The sequence below is a fragment of the Macrosteles quadrilineatus genome, unplaced genomic scaffold (genome assembly GCF_028750875.1).
Source record: "Macrosteles quadrilineatus isolate MER2022 unplaced genomic scaffold, UCM_ALF_1.0 Scaffold_2__2_contigs__length_208266976, whole genome shotgun sequence".
Taxonomy (NCBI): Eukaryota; Metazoa; Arthropoda; class Insecta; order Hemiptera; family Cicadellidae; genus Macrosteles; species Macrosteles quadrilineatus.
In genome coordinates, this window is record NW_026542595.1 from 102,274,532 (window position 1) to 102,297,723 (window position 23,192).

The 23,192-nt window shown below is 33.1% G+C and overlaps 1 protein-coding gene across 1 annotated transcript; it reads left to right on the forward strand.

The window, feature by feature from the left end:
- Nucleotides 1-6,184: 6,184 nt before the first annotated feature.
- Nucleotides 6,185-22,020, forward strand: LOC128984698 (uncharacterized protein K02A2.6-like). Its single transcript, XM_054404039.1, has 3 exons — nucleotides 6,185-6,195; nucleotides 19,068-19,815; nucleotides 20,365-22,020. The coding sequence occupies exons 1-3, from the start codon at nucleotides 6,185-6,187 to the stop codon at nucleotides 22,018-22,020; spliced, it is 2,415 nt and encodes an 804-aa protein (XP_054260014.1).
- Nucleotides 22,021-23,192: the final 1,172 nt, after the last annotated feature.

The window sequence follows — 23,192 nt, forward strand, 5'->3', positions numbered from 1 at the left end:
TCAAATATTAGTCTTTACACTTTTTTATTATTTCAGCACGTTTGACTCTGTATCAAAATGTAGTTAGGGAAAATGCAAATCTATTTATTTGATAAAAGTTTATATTAAAGATTTATTATAAAATGATGAGGAGTGATCATGAATTTGTCAGCCCAGTAATTGACTAACAAGGATTATTATTATTATTATTATTTATTATTATTATTATTATTATTATTATTAGTTAGTATAGTTTATTTACGCTTCGTAGAAGATTGAAGTGATTATTGACTTATTACAATCATGTTTTAAACCCTCAGACGCAAATCGTTACATTTAAATACGATCTATATTTTCGTTCACTCGTTTAACGATTTAACTTGCAAGTAGTATGTTGACTTTAATGTTATTTCTCAGAAACTCTACGGGCCTATTACCTTTCTATCTCATTCTTTTTGTAATCCAAATTCTATAAAAAACTTTCTAAGTTTAAAATTATATCTTTGTTGTTTAATAATTAATATCATAGGGTATATAAATAACTGGTCATTGGTTGCAATTTAATGTATTAATTTGCTGTTCAAAACTAAAACATATTTTAATGTGTATATCCTTTTTGTGACTTTCAAAATGAATAAAATTGTAAAATTACCCTTTAAGTATGTTTTATGTATAGTTTAAGCAAAGTGCTATTAGTATCATCACTGCTCCCACAAGTAAGCCTCTGCAATATATTTATGCTATCAATAGCAATCTATTATATTAATTTATATTTCCAACTAAACTTTGGGTATTTTACACTACATTGGTTTTAGTTTTTTTTTCATTTTTAGCGTGTTTCTATAATTTTTGCTTTTGCATTCCACTAAATTAAGTATTTGGTTATCATCAATATTGACCAATAATAATACTAATTCGGGGCAGCTTTAATTAAGATGTTACAGTCAATGTGATGGGATTGACTTTAAAAGCAGCGCGATCAAAGCATAATTGATCTGATTGAAGTCTAGTGACAAAGATCTGACTTTAAACGACATAATCCGTGAAATAAATAGGTATATTTCGTGTCAGTAATTGCGAAGATATACGATTTTAATTTAATTTAATAATTGAGACATTATTGGCTATACTGAATGTTTACTTTAATTACAATGGGGGATCTACAGTTATGTCTAACTAAAAAAGTGATTGTAAGATTATAACACATTTTCCCTTGACAATGTTATGTTTTCATTGTTCAATCAAACCAGTTCTGATTACCTGGGGAATATTAAGCCGGATTGTTGCCAATTTGTTAATCAAATCTCTCAATCAAGCTTTTGATCAACAAAACACTGCATAAAAAAACTTGGATTTCGGAACCCTAAAAAAGAATGCATAAAAATATAATCAACAGTCTTTTTACTATTGTTTACAAACGTACTCCTTGTTTTATGTGTTATTTAGTTATGATTTACTTATTAACTTCTCCCACTACAATTTTCAGTGGTATGCAGTGAACAGTGATTATACAAGTTTGGTACAAGAGATTATGCATGAAACGGCAGTTAAAGAAACCAATAAAGAAAATTTCCTTGCCGGCAAAAAAAAAAACAATAATTTTAACTGGAAATAAAAAAGCTAATAAATGTAGCACGTAAAATAATTACAATATGTATAAGAAGATATTTTGCAAACCAGTGCATTGGTGGGTTTCGCACATATTTTAAAGGTATTAAGCATTGTAATATTTCCACTCCAGTTTAACTTATTATTTACAGCTGATCTTTAAAAATGTAGTGTTATTTATTTATTAACTAAGGATGTCTTAGGGAACACCACACTTTAAAACAGTTAGTTAAGAGTGAACAGGTTAGCTTGTGGTTAGTTTTAACCGATGTTCACGTCAGGTCTACCAACTTTGTGGCCAAAGTTACAACTTGTTCTACAAAGTTTACAGAGTAGTTTCACAGAGGTTAAACAATTAAAACAATTAAGAGAAATGCCACCACCAGAAATGGGCAAAAATAGATTTAGGTACAATGAAGAAAGCACGGCTCTTTAAATAATAACTCCTTGATCAGCATTGTACGTAATATTAAATTTACGGAAAGTAAATAAAAAAACGTCTTATAACACTTAAAAATTTAAGTGTTATAAGACGTTTGTTTTATTTACTTTCCGTAACTTTAAATAATTAAAAATACTTTATTTGCCTTTTGTGGGTATTGACAGAATATTTGGTTAAATTTACTATTGTGTTTGTACAAATGGGGTCACAGAAAAGTAAAATTGTATGTGTAATGTTGCTGTAAAAACAAAAGTTAAATTTTATTGGAAATTATTTTCACAATATGTGACAGCAATATCATAAAGCAGGTGGCTTCCTTGAGATATAAAACGCAATTTCAGAGAGTGGCTACTTGAATTAGAAAATGAGTTATTGCTTGTTTTGTGATATTGTTCTTGATGCTGACGCGGTGTTGGTAGAATCACATACTTGTACTTTCTAAAACCTAATGGAAATAATTCTGATAAATTATCTCACTGTTAGTTTTTACGGACTGACAGTGTTGAAGTGTTTTTTAAGATAAAACACAAAATGATTTGAAAGTCTAATGACCCCTTAGTTGGAAATATTTAAATATTTGTATTAGTTAAATAGTCGGATAAACACAATTTAGACGTTTCCCGTATTTTTGACCGTAAACTCTAGCTACTATTGTTTTAAATGGTGTTATTTATTTCGTTGGGTTCACAAACTGTTATTTTTGTACATGTTATTTACTATTAAACTTATATTATCAATTTCGTTAGTTAATTGAATATGACTAGAAAAGGTTTATAATACTAAAGATAGCTCTAACATATCTGGAGTAAAAAGCTCGATAGGACCATGGACTCACAGTGGTTGGCTTTTTATTCGAATCAGGTTTCTGTTTCTGGAAGATTTGAAAAGTTGTTTCTGTATAGTCGGTATTAAGGCTTGTGAAACCTACGACAATGGATGGTAATTTACACAAAACCCTCATTGTCAGTTGTGGAGCATATACTGACTATTTTAAAATGTTATTTATAGATTATTTAAAGATTATTTTAATAGATTGTTAGTATGGACATTTTTACTTTTACCATAAATTGTGTTATAGTCAGATTGATTTTATGTATAGTTTATTATAATTATTATGATTAATTGAGTTGTTTTGAAAACAGAATTAATTCAATTCTTCACATTTGTTTCTGACACTTGCTCAGCAAAGACCTTATTTATTTATCTTTTAAACGACATAAGCTTAGATAATTATTGAGTTACTTTTACAGCTGAATGTAATGTTGAGTTCATTGTGATCTCCAACAAAATCAAGGAATAGTAAATTCTCCGTGTGAAAACTATTACCGATATAGTAATTCTCACAAATTCTAGTTTGGTCATATGTAGTCTTGATAAAAAAATTATGCGAAAGAAGAAATTCTTTGAATTTGTTTTTTTATTGTTTCCGAAGTTACACAATTCAACGCTTTTTACACCGTCTATGAGGCTTCGAGTGGATTGATCATTATAATTGACTTGCTTGGTACGTATTCCTAAAACATAAAATGCTTTAAAGTGCGGTCTCCTTTAGTTCACCTTCAAGTTCTTTATGATATCTTGATTAAGTTGATTAAGTGTTAAAGTTTAAATGTTGTGTTTTGAGGTAAGAGTTGCGTTTGACATCCTCTTTTTCTGTAGCTTTCAACATTTTTTAAACATCTTGGATATTTAGTCTTTCTTGTGACAAGGGACTTCCGAAAGCAGGTTTTAATTTCCGGAAGTCAGCGGCAATAAGCAATCATCTACGCCACTTTCGGTCCCGGTGTTTTCCTTACATCAATGTAATGGTGAATTATATTTTCATCGAAGATCAATATTTTGGTTTCTACGTCCTAACGAACGTATTGGAATTGTGCTTTGGTAAGAGAATAAAATAAATATTTATTTTTACGAAACAGACAATTTGTTATTTAGTAATATTCTTACTACTGGGACTTAGAAATAAAGTAAAACGTTGATTTCTAGGTTAATATCAATTTATGAAGTTTTAATTTTTTAACGTATCATACCAATCATTATTAATTGTTGCCATACTAAAATTTAACTTAGGATACAACTTTGGGTTGGATTTGAATTAGGATCTCAACTTTAGGATATATACGACTTTACGTTTTTGGACCTGATATTGTACTTATAAGAGCCAAACACCTGTACTCAACAACAGTAGTCTGAAAAAAAAAAAAAAAAAACATTAAGTAACATATACATTAAATAAACTTTGGTATTAATGAAGTCGGTAACCGCTTTTTTACTGATCATACAAAATCAAACTTAAAATTTTAATCTTTTGTTGACACTTCCGAGGTCAATAAGGTGATGTGATCGAAAGAAATAGTGTAGATTTTACTTAGTAATAATGGAAAATATTATCATTACTTTAAAATATCATAGTATTTACTTAAAACCAATTAAATAATTTAATCTGAGTTCTAAACTATGCAACGTTTATTGAAAACCGATGAATTTGCAAATGGAACAAAGTGAGATAAAGATTTATAAACCGCAATTTGTCAGAAATTTCCTGCTGACGGCCACTTGAATTGCAAAACAACTTATTGCCTTTGGCGTGGAAATTTGGAATGCTCAACTTCAAAAACAGCATAAATATATTCTATTGGTTGTACTGCATATGATGTATTCATAATATTAATAAGTATAAATAAGTTTAATACATTTTTTAAGGAGGGACTGTCATAAAGAAAATTAATTACATTGGTGATTAAATAAATATTTTGTATTATATTTAAGTTACAAGTACAATTTCACCGGTTTCATTTTTATCAAATATTTACTAATTTAATACCGTTATTTATTTAATAGTATTAATACATACATTTACAAATAGACACTTCAGAGCAGTATTAAGCGTTTTCATAATCCAGAAAAGTAACATAATATCGTATTTTAATTTTTTTACAAATATATTATATCAGCTTAAGTAGCTTCTACTTTTCCAACGAACAACACACATACGAAATATGCATAGAAAAATATAAAAAAGGAATGTCTGCACCAAACTCATTAACAGTTTTTAGTACAGGTCAAAGTGAAGTTTAGCATTTAAACATTTTCAAAATTACATTTATGGAATATAATATTTAATCTACTTTAATTACTTAAAATGCTGAATAAGTCATCTGAAGATATTTTAGTTGTTAACAATTTTTACTTGTTTGATAATAGAACCATTTCTTTAAGGTTTATAGACATCACTAACAGTAAAAGTAAACCGATTTCAACTATTGCTATCAGGAAAAGTAATATCAACTATTTGATATTCTGTGTGCAAACAAAGTCAACGATTGGTTTGCCATTGTTCAATCAAATCAGGTCTTGTAGCCAGGGAAAATGATTTCAGTGTGATGCCAAAGTATTCATCAGAAATCACATATCGATATAACAGTTTGATGATTTGAATAACAAAAGGGGATTTCGTTTTGCCCCTAGAAAGGTAGTTAGGTTTTTTTTAAAAATTATTTTCATATCCATTCTTTTGAGGGTGTTTATTATTATTCACAGATGTCTATGTCATAAATAATATTATTTTAGTATTAGATAGTAATATAATTTGTCCTAGTAAGGTTTTGAGGTTCACGTATAGTCCACTATTATTCTAACGTAATAATAAAAAAATACATGAATTTCCGAAAAGCAATACTTAATTTCCAAATAAAGTGTTTTATGTATTTTAAACTAACGATTTTGTGAATAACTGTTCAGTACGGTTCTGTAAATAGGGTAATTAGTAGTCTCATCATTAATCATCCTCCTTCTGGAACCAGGAGAGCGTGAGTGTCTACCACGGCAACGAGGGTCTCTATGGAGAGTCCATGTATCATGGGGCGACGGCACACACCCCAGCCGACCCTTGGCACTCGCACTACCAACAGTACCCTGCCGCCGCGCACCACCATAGAGCCGTACATGACTACCACCACCACCATCACCAGCAAATGGCCGGCTACGGAGGTCTACTGCTGCCACCTCACGCACAATACCCCAAGACTATGGATTGGAACCATAGGCTACACCATGACCACAAAATGTTCGAGTTTGGAGTTGATTAGAGTTGAGAAAAACAGTGTCACATACCTTTTTAATGAGAAAATCCAACACTGGAAGATAGCAGGGGGAATGGGGATTGGGTGAGCTCACCACGCTGAGGGACACACAAGAAGACCTGGAAGTTCTGATGCACTGCACACACTCGAAAGGGAAAATTTAGTATTATTATTCACTGATAAAGAGAGAGAGAGAGAGGGGGGGGGGTTTTAATGTGGGGACACTTCCACCACGAGGTGGTCAAAAGACCGAGATTACCATAAAAACGGCGCGGCGTGGCACATACGTCCGATCAAAAATCATGGTGGGGAAATTTGTGTTTTCCATGAGAGGGAAAGAGACAGAGATAGATCACGCCATATGACGTAGGCATCGTATGATTTAGAGGAGAATATGAGGGAGGGGAATTGCCGTGGTGTGTGTGTGTGTGTGAGAGTGGGGTGGAATACATTTTACAGACTTAAAATTAATTTATGCCAAAATGTGCCAATTACGCAAGATACAATTACGTTTAAAGTTAGATATTTGTCACTAAAACTTTAATCAAATCAATAACTCCTTAAATTATATCTAGACTTTAACTTACGAAGCCTGTCATCACGTTAAATGAATTTTATTTTAATTAAAGCTGTCCCTTATTAATAAGTATTAAAATTTGTTGATTTTTATAACAACCAAATACTGTCAATAGCTCTCTTAAGCATTCCTTTACTCTTAAATTTCAATAAACAAACATGTTTACAAAATATTAGTGTTAAACTAAAATGTTAAACTACTACTATTACTTTACCCAAAAGACTGTCCGTCAACAATTAATATGTCTAATAAGAAAGTATACAAACCCGTTGATTAGGGTAGTTTTCTGATACATTTATGGTTTTAGGTATAATTAATAATAATTCCACCTCGATTTCTCATTCTTTAGAAGTGTAGTAAGTATGTCTAAAGCAACATTTGGACATATTTACATATTCTTAGCCTAATAGGCATACTTCTTCAGTTATGTAAGTGCGGCCAAGTTACTTTGTGGTGTGTTTAAACCTCTGCCCAACCCTCGTCAGGGCTGCCAACTTTCCGCGGCTAATGTTACAACTCGTTCTACAAAGTTTACACAGTCATTTCTTTGAGGTCACACAATTACGACCTTTACAAGAAACGCTCCAACCATTAATGGTCCTATGTTTGCTTTAGAATTATGACATAAGTGTTTTATGTAAACTTTAAATAATAATTATTACTTCATATTTGGGTTTTTGGATATTCAAAGCAGGTTTTGCAGCAAGTACTATACTCTATTTAGAAGTGAGATTGTAGACAAGAGAATAAGAAATATGTAGGATATAAAAATGGTAAACAATTAATTATTCTTAGAAATCCCTTTCTCAAAACCGTGACAGCAATATCTTGAAGCGGGTGGCTTTATTGAGTTATAAAACGCAATTTTAGAGAGACTGTACTTGAATTAAAAAATGAGTTATTGCTTGTGTTGAAAAAATGTTCTTGCTGTAGAGGCGGTTGATCAAAACACTTGCTTCTTACAAGTTTATGTCTCTTCAACCATTCGAAATTGAATTATTTGTATTGTCTACTTAAATACAGTTTTTTCCGGTAAACGGTCCTATTTTATGTTCGTATTTTCTGACGTGTTTATGTTATCCTTACGCTAAACATGCTTATTAATGTGAAAGCACCTGCTATATTTTTAATATTTTATATTTAATAGGTTAGACATCGGTTTGGTTTTATTTTTGTAAGCAACATTGGTTTGATCAAAGAAGCTGTTCATAATAGAAATAATTATAAATAGCAATCGCAATAAGCAACCATAAATCATTTGTGGATACAATGTTTAATATTTATAAGATACTAGCTGTAACCCGCGGGCTTTGCCCCATTTAACTTCTTAATTTTGAAGATGATCTCGTTTGCATGGCTCAATCACGTCCTGGTTGAAGTTCGTTCGCTACGCTCACTCACCTTTAGGTTGGAGCTCGTTCGCTGCGCGCACTTTCCTTCAGGTTAGCTCGTTCGCTACGCTCACTTGCCTTCAGGTTAGATCGTTCGCTACGCTCACTCGCCTCCAGGTTGAAGTTCGTTCGCTACGCTCACTCACCTTTTGATTGCAAATTAGCTGTTGTCATAAATGTAAAAGAAATAATAGTGCTAGTGCTGCACCCTGTTGGTAATCCTTGTAACTTTAATGCTATTGAACATCACAGAACAGAACCAATTTGTTCAATTGAAACAGCTGTTAAGATTCAATAATTTCATTTCTCATAAGGTTAACATGGGATGGGAAACTCCAGAGCCACTGGGGCGGAGCCCGAAAGGATTTTTGAAATAAGAATATGCCTATATGTTAATCGGGAATGTGAGCTATCATCATGCCAAATTTCAGCCCAATCCGACCAGTATTTTTCGCGTTTACTTTTCCCATACATACAGCAACCACCTCTTTTTTATAACAGTATAGATATTTTTGAGTTGTTCTATATTTCAGATACTTCAGTTCCAACTCCAGTTATTACCGTTGTAACTGAAGATAACTATTTGCTTATAAAGCTACTTTTTGATCGATTTAAATCATGTCTAAAGCAAAAACGATCAACTAAAAAAAAAAATACCCGTTTAAAATAATTTTATTTTTATTTTGTATTTTGTTGTTGAAGAATGTTTATGAACGCATTTTCTTAAAACAATGTTACAAATCGTGATAAATTAATGAGACCAACAATATTTTAGACCTGAATGTAAAATTTGATGGATAAACTCTGGAAAATAATAACTAGAATGTATTTACATTTAAAATGGATTATGCAGTTTTATCCCAGAAGAGTTAACTTGATAAATTTATTTGATCACTAAATTAATTCTCCCACAGGTTGTGACTAATTATTCTTGTCTGCTAAACTCATGCTATCCATCACTGAATATTAAATTACGTAATAACTTATCTTGGAAACAGGTGGAAAAATATTTTCCATCCGCAGGTCCTGGCGTTGACACAATCGTTAACTTTCGTTGCTGTTAACGAAAATGTCAAAATCAGAAGTACTGAGATGGGAAAGAGCAGTAAACCTTTTTTTCATAAACAAAATGTCAAGCTATTATATTAGATTATATTATAACGTTGGTTTAGTAAACCTTTATTATATACCATAGGTAACAGTCATATTAACCCTTTGAAAATGTATCTGGCACACATAAAAATAATTTTGAATCATTATATATTCTAGAGTAGAAAAACAGTCCCGGTACGCAAAAATATTTTTTGGAAATAATAAAGATCGAAAACTTATAACAAATTTACTGGGCATCACAATCCCAGGTCAGATGATGGTCAGAAGGAAATCTCTAATTTGAACATACGTTGATATCCACATTATATTTGAGGTTTTCATAAGTAGAAAGGAACTCAGCAAACCCAAGCATGAAACAATTACCGGGTCAAAAATTGCAGTTATTCAATATTTCTTGTATTTTAGGATTTTACCAAGAATAACGTTAATTATTAACTAACGTTAAACTATCGTAGGTAGTACAGGTTGCATACTATCAACCTACAACATTAAACATTTACTTCTGACTCCTAGCGGACCGTCCTACATTTCAAGTTTAAGAAATCTTTGAACGAGTGTCAATCTTAAATAGGTTGTGCATTAAAGTTCAAATTTGCAAAATTTCATTTTACTAATGAAGGCGTTTGTATGTACATGTCAACCTGTGCTTACATTTAAGATTTTAATATGACTTCTGAGGAGGTAGCATATCACCAACTCATGTTTTAACATGATTTTTATGGTTAGTATCCAAGAAGAATATAATGGTAAAAGTTCAAACGCCCTCTATAAGGCAATTACATCTTTACTTTTCATCAAAATTGTTAGCTTAGAAGTTTAAATATTTAAATTTAAAAGTACAATGCTTAGCTGTAATTAAAGATTTTTAGCAATCGTTATTTCCATCTGCTATTTATTGTTTAGTATTTTAATTTCTAAATACGCATTGTTATGTGATATTGGATTTCTATTATGCATCTAAAAATACATTAGCTATATTCATTCTTACCTGAAGTGTGGTTATCAGATGTCCTGCAACAGAACACATGCGTAAATTTACATATTTTTTTAGCCTATGTGAAGATTAAAAAGTGGATAAAACTATATATTACCAACTTAATTTGTTTCCAACTGTCGTTTTATATTTTATTAAATTGTAATTTAAAAAGCCAAAGTCAGATGTACGTAAAAGATGTATAGTTTGTGCACTATAGTTTTCATTTCACTCATTTTATTATGATTTGTTTTCATTGTATTATTCTACATCTATTAAGATTATGCAACAAACCAAATTCCACTATAGTAACAAAGTGTTGAAAAAATCTTATTATTTTTAAAGCAGTAAATTCTTTATTGCGTTACCCAAGAAGGGGAATTAAGAAATTAGAAAGGAAAAGGAAATCATTGTTGTAATGAAGTTTGGAGCCACAATAACGGTCAAATTTAACCTTTTTATTCTGAATTCTGGCTTTCTTGGTGACTGGAAACATAAAATGAACAACTGAACATTGCTGAGGGAAGTATAACGTATTAAACTAGTTTAGTCACCTAATATATTAGGTGCGCTTTGTTTTAATATAATTAGAATCGTTACATTTATAAAAGTGGTATAAATAATATAAATTGTCTTTAGCAGAAAAAATTGGAATGGATGCAATAAAAATTTATTAAAAGAGAAATTATAAAAATAATTTTAAAGATAGTTTTTATATTATGAAAGAGCTCAAGAATCTCTCTCCCATAAACATTTTAGGATAAAAGTCAAACTTCTAAAATCTCGTTGGTTCCGTCCAATCTAAGTTAGAAAGAAGCAATTGTCTGAAAGCTTTATTTAACTTGAAACCCGTCGACGTTATTATTTATTCATCAAACAATTGAGTAAATGCAGACTTTATCCTTCATTTATGACATTTCTTAATTTAATATTTAATTGTTTCAAAATTATATTTTGTTCTGCTAATTGTTGGCTGCAAGAATAAAGAATCAAATTACAAGTTGCTCTAGTTTTTAGCGTAATTTTCTGATGGGATAAAATCACTGTTTGATATCACTAGCAGTTCATGCTAGGAGAAATAGACTGTTAGTTTTGACAAAGTATGAAAGAATAAAATTAACTGCTGAAAATTTGAAAAAAATCAGCCTTCTGTCTGTATATCAAAGCTAAACTATAACCTAAAACAGCCCAAACACAAAAAATGCCTTTCTTTATATTCACATTAGTATCATAAGATATTTGTAGTAAAAAGACATAACTTTGTAAATTGCAGTTTACAATGTAACATTGTCTGCACAATATACTGAAAGGATACCTTATTGAAGATAAACTCACAGATTAACAAACACTTCTAACTTTATTTTATTTCATGAACTCAACCAGAAATGTGTATATAAAAAACTAAACCAAAACATTGGCAGATGACTAATTTAAATCATTTAAATAATCAGCTGACAAAAGCAAGGAGAGCAAAAGATGTATTTTTTTGGCCGGGAATGGCAGGAGATACAAGAAAAGAAGTTGAACAATGTTTAGTATGCAAGAAATATGCCCCGACTCAACGGAAAGAACCCCTCTTACTTCAAGAAACGCCATCACGACCATGGCAGCGAATCGGGGTTGATTTTGCTCAAGAAGGCTCAACTCACTTCATTATTGTGACTGATTACTATTCATCATTTTTTGAGATTAGGAAAACAAAAGTACCTCTGAAGCATTGATCGTTTTCTGTAGAGTTATTTGCGAGATATGGCATTCCAGACATTGTAGTTGGTGATAGTGACACCCCTATATTAAGTCAAGCAAAGTAGAAGTGTTCAAGTGAAGTGACAAAATGGACGAACGATTAAACAAGATGCTAAGAAGAAGGATCAGCCCGAAAATAAATGTGTATCTAGATAAATACGCCTACCTAAACGCCTGAATCCGGATATACCCTCAAACATTCTAATTGCAATACTCATTACTGATAAGTTCAACCTTCAAGAAAGTAAACGATGGATAGAGGAATGCAGGCACATGGGAAATGAAGCGGATGGGATGAACGCCCAAAGATTCATCAGCCGCATAAAATTGAAACTAACAAATCTGTCTGAAAAGAAAGTAATCAGATTAGAAGTGCTTTTACACCGTTTCAGCAGAGTGAGCAAGCCAACAATTTTAGGTGTCTTCATGGCTTACTCCTACAAGTTGCGTGAAACAATTGACTTCATTCGAACGTGCCAAAGATTCTTGAATAATGAAAATTGAGATGTTTTTTCAATATATATATATATATATTTTTCTTTTTTTTATAAACAAACAAAAAAAATATTGGCAGATGACTAGTTTAAATCATTTAAATAATCAGCTGACAAAAGCAAGTAAAGACTATTTGAAATGAAGTCATTTTACCAACAGTAGTAAAAAGACATAACTTTGTAAATTGCAATTTACAATGTAACATTGTCTGCAATGTTAAGGGGCATATTAATAATACAGTATACTGAAAATAGATTGAAGATTAAATAACAAAGCTCATTGAAGTGGAAAATCTTGAACCAGATTATTTCTACGCTCCATTACCCCAAAACGTTTGTAATCTGAATGTTACTAGGATCCTAATACCTAAGCTTTGCTGACATCATATATTCATTAATTAAAAAAAAATGAGTTTTTTATCTTCGTTACAAACGTAAAGTATCAAAAACATGTGATTAGCTGTGTTGGACACTACAAGTTTTTTTTTTTTTTTTAACGTAGACCAATAAATGTAAAAGCTAATTGTGTACAGATTATTATTAATTTTGTAATTAGTAACCAATAAAATCACAAAACCGTTCCACTTCAGCTTTATAACGATTTTAATTTGAATACGCACATATCTATGTGTGTTTAAAGGGACAAAGGTTTTAATTTTTTCTTGGCTATTATTAACCAGTAAATATATTTTTTTTAGAGAATTCGTTGTTCAACGATTATATTTCCAACTACAGTGTTAAACTTAGTGTTAAAAGAAGCTTTTCTACTTATTTCACTAAGAAAGACGGACATTCAACCTATGTTATTCTATCTTGATGTTTAATTTCTAATAACTCCTTGTGGTGTGCCTTAAGAGAATGATCTACTTAAATGTTATTTTGTAGAATATAATAATAACATCGTATACAAGACTTTATGAGATATAACTATGCAATGTGATAGTAGAGACCTAAATAGTATTATAAGATACTGAGTAGGTGGTAAACTGGTGTAGACAGACTATAACATGATTCACCTGACAAGCTCAGAACATTGCATATCTAAACCGGAAGTGACGTAGGCGGAGATGGAGCGATGCAAACTTCCACCAACTAAAATATGTTTATCCTATACTATTATAAATACATTCTCTGTGGCTCAAGATTAATAAATATTAAAAGTTGTTTTCTCTTAAAGTTTACTAATTATTATAAGATCATATTTACTAATATACATAAAAATTTACATAACCGTCAATTATTATTGTAAAACATTTTATTGACCGAAATAAAAGTTCAAATATTTCATCCAAAATTTGAATTGCAAGCTCCAGCAAAAAGAAATGAACCAGATATCGTTTTGATTTATTGAGTAAACTTATGAATTTTATTACATAAAAACAAATGCATTAGTATAATGGACTCAAACATGGAGTGTAGTCGTTCGGAAAACAGGAAAACACACAATTTTAAAAGATTTGTTCATTGATATTTTAAATATGAATCCATTTCAACCAACCAACTCAATCTTGATATACTGTGTGCATAAATAAAGGCGTTTAAAATCATAAATCGTAAACACTAAGTACAGTTGGTATACAAATTAAACACAGTGGTGGTGTTAGGGGTGTGGAAGGCGGTTGCTTGCCCACTTTTAGAGCGATGTATTATTAAATAAATAAATGCAATGAAAATGTATGATGTAAACATGAATTTCGCTCTTGACAAAGTTTCGCTGTTTATTAATGTTTTAGTCTCACCACTTATAATGGCCAATTATAACCACCTATGAATATGAAGCTGTCGAGTTCCTTTAGGCTTATACTGGCCACAAATAATTTGTTAAATTGTACCGATTTTCAGGTTAATTAATTAATTTAAGTATTTTATTGTATCACTTATAGACTTTTACCAATAACATAATTGCGTCTCATCAAAAACTTATATGATTTTTATATGTGAACCTAGTGCCTATAATTAACATATTTAAATAATGTCTAATCCTATAACACCACTTAACAAGTAAATTCAATGTTTAAATGAAAATCATGAACCATTTATAAATTACAGAGTAAAAAACGTTAAATTAGGTGTATGTTTGAAGTATTTTTGTAAACGCATTAGTAAAAGGTACATGTGTGCATTTATTACTAAATATTACACACTCCTGACTATTCAAGAAATCACATTTGAGATTTGTCAAATACTAAAACTTAATACTACCGTGCATTATATAATACGAGTAAATGTGTACGTATTATCTACATAATTCCTAACAAACTCATTCAATCGGCAAAAAAGGTAGTAATACATAGAGGTAAACGTTTAAAATTGTGTTATTCAAGTGAGAAGATTATCTATGTGTAAAGGCAATTCTTAGAAAGTTGAAGAGTGGCAAAGACCTTAAAATCATTAAATAAATCGTTTTAAATAATGAAAGAATGTTCCCTACATTATTTTATATTTAAGCAAATTAAAATGTCATAGACTAAGTAAGCTACTAACCACATAACTCCAGGGGTTTCAAACAATTTTAATTATCAAGTCATTAACTGCTTTATTAAAACTTGAACAACTTTGTCATCATCGTTTCTAACTAAAGTTTGGTTAAACTATAATACCTGAATTAATTAATTCAACTTAAGTTGCTGAGGTTTTAAGACAGTCAACTATACCGACTTTTCATTATTATAACACTTTCAAACCATAAGGTAAACTACAAAAACATAACAAACAAGATTTCAACTATAGATCATAATTTTGTATTTTGCATAAAAACCATCATCTGGAAAATAGATAATACTTTTTTCAAATATTAACTAAAACTGACCGTTTTTTCCTTTTTTTTACTTTTAAGTATTATAACGAAAAAATATACCTAACGTCATCGATCCTAATTTAGTCTCGTGCGACTAGTTTTGTAAGGGCATTCTAATTTTCAAGCCTCTTCTATTCATCAAAATATTTATATAAATTTTCACATCGATCACATTGCGCAAATAATTCTGTTGTTTGCGATGTAGTTAGACATAATAAGCATTAACTTTTTCCTAGGGATATAAAATCATTTTCATGTGGCGGTGTTTTTAGTATTATCTATATATATTTCCATTTGATGTAATTCAATATAAATAGAGTAATAATTTTTAGTCTCTATTTTATTGGTAGCCAGGGATAGTAATAAATTAGTTCATGTTTTAACAGCCAAAATAAGTAACATATAACATGAACATAGAGAATTAAAAGGAAAAAATGCATCTGTATAAATAAAAATGTACAATTCCCTACTTTTGTAAACATAAATATAAATCCAGGATAAACAGTTGTAAAAGAAGAAAATAACTCTTAAGGGAAAAAGTAAATAAAATGAACCGGGAGGTCAAATTAAAAACTATGAAGTCTCTTAGGACGAAATGTTTGGTGAAACGCGACACACCCGTTCATTTTGCTTTTCAGTAAAAAATCTAAAATACTCTGACGTTCAAATTTTTTTCAGGGTAAAAAAATCGATGCGTGTTTAACCAATTTTAACTTAGTTCAATATGCTCTTACTCAAAAGTGGAAAAACACATCTTTTTTACCTAGATATATCTAAAATATAGTTTTAATAAATAGATAAGCGGCCATAGTACACACAACAAATAAATAATAGTGTTTTAAAATGTAATAAGCTGCAAACCATCATTACAGTAAAGTACATGATACATGGGGTTTTTTTAGGTTTTTTAACTTTTTTTCCATTTTAGCTATTTCCCCCCAAAAAATCTTCAAAAAATGAATTTTTCTAATGACTCTTTATGTAAGTTAAATTAAAAGATTAACACGATAGTTAATTGGATAACAAATTCCACGTAATAACTTTCCTTTTAATTCTTGGCTTGGAAATCTTTTGGGAAAAGAAATCCAAAGATTTACCCGGTAATTGTTCAATTTCCAGTAGCCGGAAGTTCGTAGCGTTCACCAATCATCTACGTCACTTCCGGTGCCGGTGTGTTGCTGACATCAATAATGGTGAATTTGATTACAGCCTTTATCAATAAATAGTTAACATAAATGGGTGGGACAGTCGTAAGTCAAAAACAAATAAAAAGACCTTGTTGAATGCAATTGTTAAAAACAAATTTGTGTTATACAACCCCGATATAAATTGTCATGAAATCATTCACAAATTCTTTAGTGACGTTGAACCACAATGGCTGTCAAAAATTCTAAACAATAATTACGTCTTAAACTCGTTTCATAGTTGTTGCATTTTCTAAGTAGCGTAAAACCGTTATAAATCCCCGTAATTCTAAATACTCGTAACTCTCTTGGAAAGTAAACGTCACCTGCCGAGCTGCCATTGGGTTTTGTACGATAATGAAGTTTAAAAAATTTATTTTTTTAAATACAACAATTCGAAGAAGCTCAAGTTATTCAGTTGTGACCTTTGATTGATGTATCAATTAAAAAGTTATAGAGACTTTTTGTTATTTATAACACGCTGTAACTTTGAATGTAGGTTTTATCAGTTATGTAAAATTTTTAATTTTTTATGCACCACCTTTTTTATTTTTTACTTAACCACCTTAGTTAATCTTATAAATAGATAAACACGTAGTATTTCACTATTTTTACATAGCTCCAAACCCATACTATATGTTTTAGACTTAAACACATTTATACTTACCTACACGTTGGGATGTAACGTTCAAGCTTAATAAAATTTTATTCAATCAATGATTATGGTTGGACAATAATTCAACAGTTTGCTATTTGGTTGGTTTGGCAAATTGAATACATCGAGCATTCATACAATTCCATTAGCAAACAGTGGTCGGTCTGTTGGACTGTATTTAAACCGACAAAGAGCTTTAAAGGTTATTGTTCATTGTAGTTTGTACAACCTGAATGAGTACTAATTAATGAAGATGTAATCACTTACGTATTAAGACAAGATTCGAGGTGTAAAAAATCTATATTTTGTCATCGGGTATGTATTATGTGGATGCTATTATAGAGGGCGAATAATTCGTTATTTGATATCCTACTTACTATAAAAACATTTCCATATAGTTGAGACAATTCTAGCTAAGATTAGATTGTTGTTACTTTGGTAAATTAAGGAATAAGTTGGTTGTAATTTAATTGCTACAAATATATTAAATAGTTAATACGTTTAGTTAATTTCTTAAATATTATTAGCTCTGTAGTATATTATTAAAGTAAAGTAGCAAGAGGAATTTATGTTTATGAATTGGCTACACTGACCACCGATGACGACAACAGCTGACGTCACAGCCCGACGTCGGAGACAAGCAGTCTAGCAAATGAGTAACAGGTTAGTGGACGTAATATACGATACGTGTAGTTGTAACAATGGCGCAGACGCCGGATTAAATATTGGTTTTGTCGCAGTAAAACTAGTGAAAGTTTTGTAAAGTGCGTTCTTTAAAACCGCAAAAGTGCGAAATGTCGAGTATCGGTAGAGTCTCGGAATTTAATCCCCACGAAGAGGACATCAGTTCGTATTTATTACGACTCAAGCATTACTTCAAGGCCAACGATGTCAAGTCGACGAATCATGTCTCCATCTTGATAACAGTGATTGGGCCTAAGATTTTGGCGGTGTTAATGGACTTAATATCCCCTAAGAAGATTGACGATGAAACATACGAAAGCCTAAGTAAAAAATTGGAAGAACATTTTGCTCCTAAAAGGCTCGTTGTTGCGGAACGATATACGTTTTATAGTCGTTGTCAAAAACCGGCAGAGTCAATAGCGGAATTTATGGTCGCTATCAAACATTTAGCCAGTACCTGTAATTTCGGTACATTCTTAAATGATGCTTTGAGGGACAAACTAATATCAGGCATTAGTAATGATGGAATAAGGCAAAAGTTGCTTTCCGAAGAATTAGATTTGAGCAAAACTTTTGCTCAAGCGCTCATGCTAGAACAGGCTGAAAGGCAAACAGGCTTATTCGGGAATCATCCTGTGCAAGATATTTCCAAATTTAGTGTGAAAAAGTGTGCACGTGGTCCTGTGAAAAGTGGGAATCCTGTTGGGTACAAGTTAAAATCTTTTGAAGAGAAAAATAATGATAGCAAGATAAAGTGTTATCGTTGCACAAGTTGGGATCATAAGGCTCATATGTGTCCTTATAGTAATTATAGGTGTAATTTGTGTAGAAGAGTAGGCCATCTTAGCAAGGCGTGCAAATCTAAAGGCGAAACTGCTGCAAAAAGCCAGCTAAAAGGAAGGTATAAGGTGCATCAACTGGAAGATAAAGGGAAGCCTAGCCTAGACATAAATGAGGAAGTGGAAAATTTGTCTCTATATAATATTGGCTCATGCTCAAGTAACTCTGATTACAAGGTAAGGCTAGCTATAGAGAATGTGCCTGTAGTTATGGAAATTGACACTGGTTCGGCACTGTCAGTGTGTCCTCAGGAAATATTTGAGAAATATTTTTCTCACGTTCCATTGAGATCTGTAGATATTAAGTTGTTAACCTATTCTGGCAACGAAGTCATAGTAACTGGGCAAGCTCAAGTCAATGTTGACTACAAGGACCATTCTTATTGTTTGCCTATGATTGTGGTTCAAATAAATCGTGCTAACCAAACAATGCTCTTAGGAAGAAACTGGATTAAGCACATTGATTTAGATTGGAAATCAATTTTCTCATGTAATTTTGCTAGCGCAACCGCTACTGGTAGTCATGAACCCAAGCCTAATGAGGCAGCCAAAGAGGGGGTTTCACCTAACCTAACCGGAAAGGTTTCTATAGAACCTAATGAGGTTAAGGCATTAAAACAAAAATATGTCTCTGTATTTAGAGGTGGTCCGGGGGAGATCAAAGATGTTGAGGCTAGGATAGTCTTAAAAGAAAACTCTATCCCTAAGTTTTGTAAATATAGACCTGTTCCGTACGCTTTGCATACTTCTGTTGAAGAAGAGATTGATCGGATGATATCCGAAGGTATTGCCTACCCTGTTACAAGCTCACAGTGGGCTACCCCAATAGTAGTTATACAAAAGAAACAAGACGTCCGCTTGTGCGGGGACTTTAAAGTTACTCTGAACCAGGTTATACAGTCAGAACATTATCCGTTGCCGCAGCCCGAAGATATATTTGCCTCGTTAGCAGGCTGTAAATGTTTTTCTGTGTTGGATTTGGAGGCGGCGTACCTCCAGCTTGCTGTTGCAGAGGAGTCTCAGGAACTTTTGACATTGGCGACACATAAAGGTCTCGTGCGGCTACGTCGCTTACCATATGGCTTGTCGTCAGCCCCGGCCCTCTTCCAGGCGGCGATGGACAAGATAATTGGAGGACACCCAGGTACAGTGGCGTACCTAGATGATGTGTTGGTTGGTGGATCATCCCGAGAGGAGGCTCTAACAAGATTGGAACATGTTCTGCAGCGACTTCAAAGCTATGGAGTTAAGGTAAACCAAAGCAAATGTAAATTTTTACAGTCTTCTGTTCAATATCTGGGATACTGCTTGACTTCAGAGGGAATTAGTCCCCAGGAAGGTATTTTGGAAGCGATCCGTGACGCTCCAGAACCAACGTGTAAGGAAGAGCTCAAGGCCTATGTAGGCCTAATCAACTATTATGGTAAATTCACTTGTAACTTGTCAGATAAAATAAGCTGTTTCTATGACCTACTTAGAAAGGACGAACCTTGGGTATGGTCTAAAAGGTGTTCAGAGGTTTTTCAGCAGAGTAAACAATGGGTGTTGTCTACTGATGTATTGGTTCACTATGACGTGCATAAACCTTTGATTTTGACATGTGATGCGAGCCCACGGGGTGTTGGAGCAGTACTTTCTCATCTCATTGACGGTGTGGAAAAACCAATTGCGTTTGCCTCAAAATCTTTGAGTGCAAGTGAAAAGAATTACTCTCAACTTTACAAAGAAGCGTTGGCGCTTGTGTTTGGAGTCAAAAAGTTCCATAAATACATTTATGGTCGTTCAAATGTTGTGTTGCAGACAGATCATGCGCCTTTGGTTGCCATTTTTGGAAGTAAGCGAGGAGTGCCGTGTGTAGCTGCGGCTCGTCTGCAACGCTGGGCGTTGATTCTGTCAGCCTATAACTTCGAGGTGAAGTACAGGCGAGGGGTGGATCTCCCTCATGCTGATGCCCTTTCAAGATTGCCGCTGCCCAATGATGAGACCATGGAATTAGAGGCCAATCACCTCTCTCACGTGGAAAATGTGGTGGAAGTATTAAGCTGCTACAAATTGGTGAGTGACGACACACCTATTACGGCTAAAGATATTGCTAGATTGACTGATAGGGATCCTGTGTTATCAAAAGTAAGGGACTTTATTTGGCACGGTTGGCGTTCGGCCGATGAACCTGAGTTAATTGCATATTTCAGAAGGAAGGATGAACTGTCGGTTGACAACAATTGTGTCGTTTGGGGAGCACGAGTAGTCGTGCCCGATAAGCTTCGGAGTGCTGTAATCCGATTACTACATGACCAGCATCCAGGAATATCGCGTATGAAAATGTTAGCCAGGAGCTACGTCTGGTGGCCTGGTCTTGAGAAAAATATAGAGGAAACCGTGTCCACCTGCACTGTTTGTCAGTGCACTAGAAATGCTGCCGTTAAGGTGCCATTGCATCAATGGCCTAGAACTACCAACAGATGGCAGAGAATTCATATTGACTATGCGGAAGATCCGCAAACTAGACAACAACTGTTAGTTATAGTTGACAGTTTTTCAAAATGGCTTGAAGTATTTCTTATGAAATCAACTACATCATTCAAAACCATTGAAAGATTACGAACCTTGTTTGCTGCTTATGGGTTGCCGGAAGAACTGTTAAGTGACAATGCACCTAATTTTACGAGTGCCGAGTTCAGGGAGTTTCTGAGTAGGAATGGTATAAAATTCACCTTGTCACCCCCCTATCACCCTGCGTCCAATGGCGCAGCCGAAAGATGTGTGCAAGAGGTAAAGAAAAATCTGCAGAGGCAAGTGATAGAAAGTCAATTGGAAGGTGTTACCTTACAGCATAAATTAGACAACTTCCTGTTTGTGTACCGGAACACACCCAGCACAGTAACTGGACTCTCACCAGCCGAGTTGTTTCTCCAATGGAAACCCAGAACAAAATTAACCCTACTTAAGCCTAATTTGTTGTCAGTGATTGATAAAAAGAAGGAACAGCAACGTTCAGCTGCAAACAGCATCCGAGGTGGTGCTAGATATTTTGGCAAAGGAGATAAGGTGTGGGTGAAGACGGTCAGAGGGGAGCATGTGTCATGGGTTCCTGGAAAAGTGATGGAGCAAAGAAGCCCTGCGACTTATGTTGTAAGTGTGTTAGGCAAGGTCCGGTTTTGTCATGCGGACCATCTGCGTTCCAGTCTTCTGGGAGACGAAGAGGAGACTTTGGTGGATAGGCGAATTCCACAGCCATCACCAGTCAAGGCATCACCTCCGGTTAGGCCTATTTCACCAGTGAAGATACCTAGCCCTCAGCCAGCGGCGATAACGCCCTCACATCAGAGGCGAAGCCTGCCAGAAGCATCTAGCCCTCTACCAAGACTTGAAGAAAGACATGAAGTGCAGTCAAGCCCGAAACTTCTTAGACGGTCTCAACGGGCCGTTCGTAAGCCGAGGAGGCTTGATCTTTAAGTAAACAGTCGACTGTGTAACTGAAGAAGTAATTTTTATTTTGAGTTATTGAAGAAAAGTTTTAAGTTAAATGCAATGAACTATGGACTTTGAAATTGGTTAATGATTTTTGGTATTAGGCCTAGGACTATTATTTACGCCTATTAAAGGAAGAGCTTGATTTTAAGTTGGGGCGAGTGTAGTATATTATTAAAGTAAAGTAGCAAGAGGAATTTATGTTTATGAATTGGCTACACTGACCACCGATGACGACAACAGCTGACGTCACAGCCCGACGTCGGAGACAAGCAGTCTAGCAAATGAGTAACAGGTTAGTGGACGTAATATACGATACGTGTAGTTGTAACAAGCTCAATAGTATGGTCAATAATATATCGATGTTAAGGAAGCTGAAGTTGACTTTCAAGGTTATGAGATCATAAGATTACAGTATCAGCTTTAGACATAGACATCGGGTGTTTAAATGACTGGGTGATTTATACTTTTGCATTATCGTAATATTTATAAAGATTCTTAAGAATAGATACCGAAAGATGAACTTAGAGAAAACTTAACCTTTTTCTTTTATTTCAATAAAGTAGGCACTGGTAAAGGTATGTTATTAAAAGTTAGACCATAAATTTGGTTAAAACGTACTCCCTTTTTATGTTTTTCCTTCACATCTTAGAACGCTAGTTCTAGCCCGGAATCTGTTTTACATATTATTAGTCCTAGAAGGTGGCGGTATTATCACATGGATGAAATCCATACATTTCAAATCCCACCATGAACACAATTGGTGTGATTTGAACCCAGGGCCTCCGAAGCCCCTCGCTCTAACACTAGACCAACTTGTTCCCCATAATGGTACTCCTTAATCCTTTAGCCCTTTCTAGATTAAGGTTAAATTTAAATTTCTTTGCATCAGTGTAACTAATATTAATTAATAAATTCGTGAAATATTTTACAGTGGTCTGCCATTAGGCATTAAATAAATGTTCTACCAGTAACTTTCAATTTCAATATTACATTGTACTATTACAATTGACTTACACGGTTAAATATACTATTGACTATGACCATATCAAACCCTTTAAAGCAATGCAGAAGTAATACAACTAAGTGACCTTCAGTGATCGGTGGCTCAGTCGGTAGCGTCACGGACTTCAGACTTTAAGGCAGCGATGTCGTGC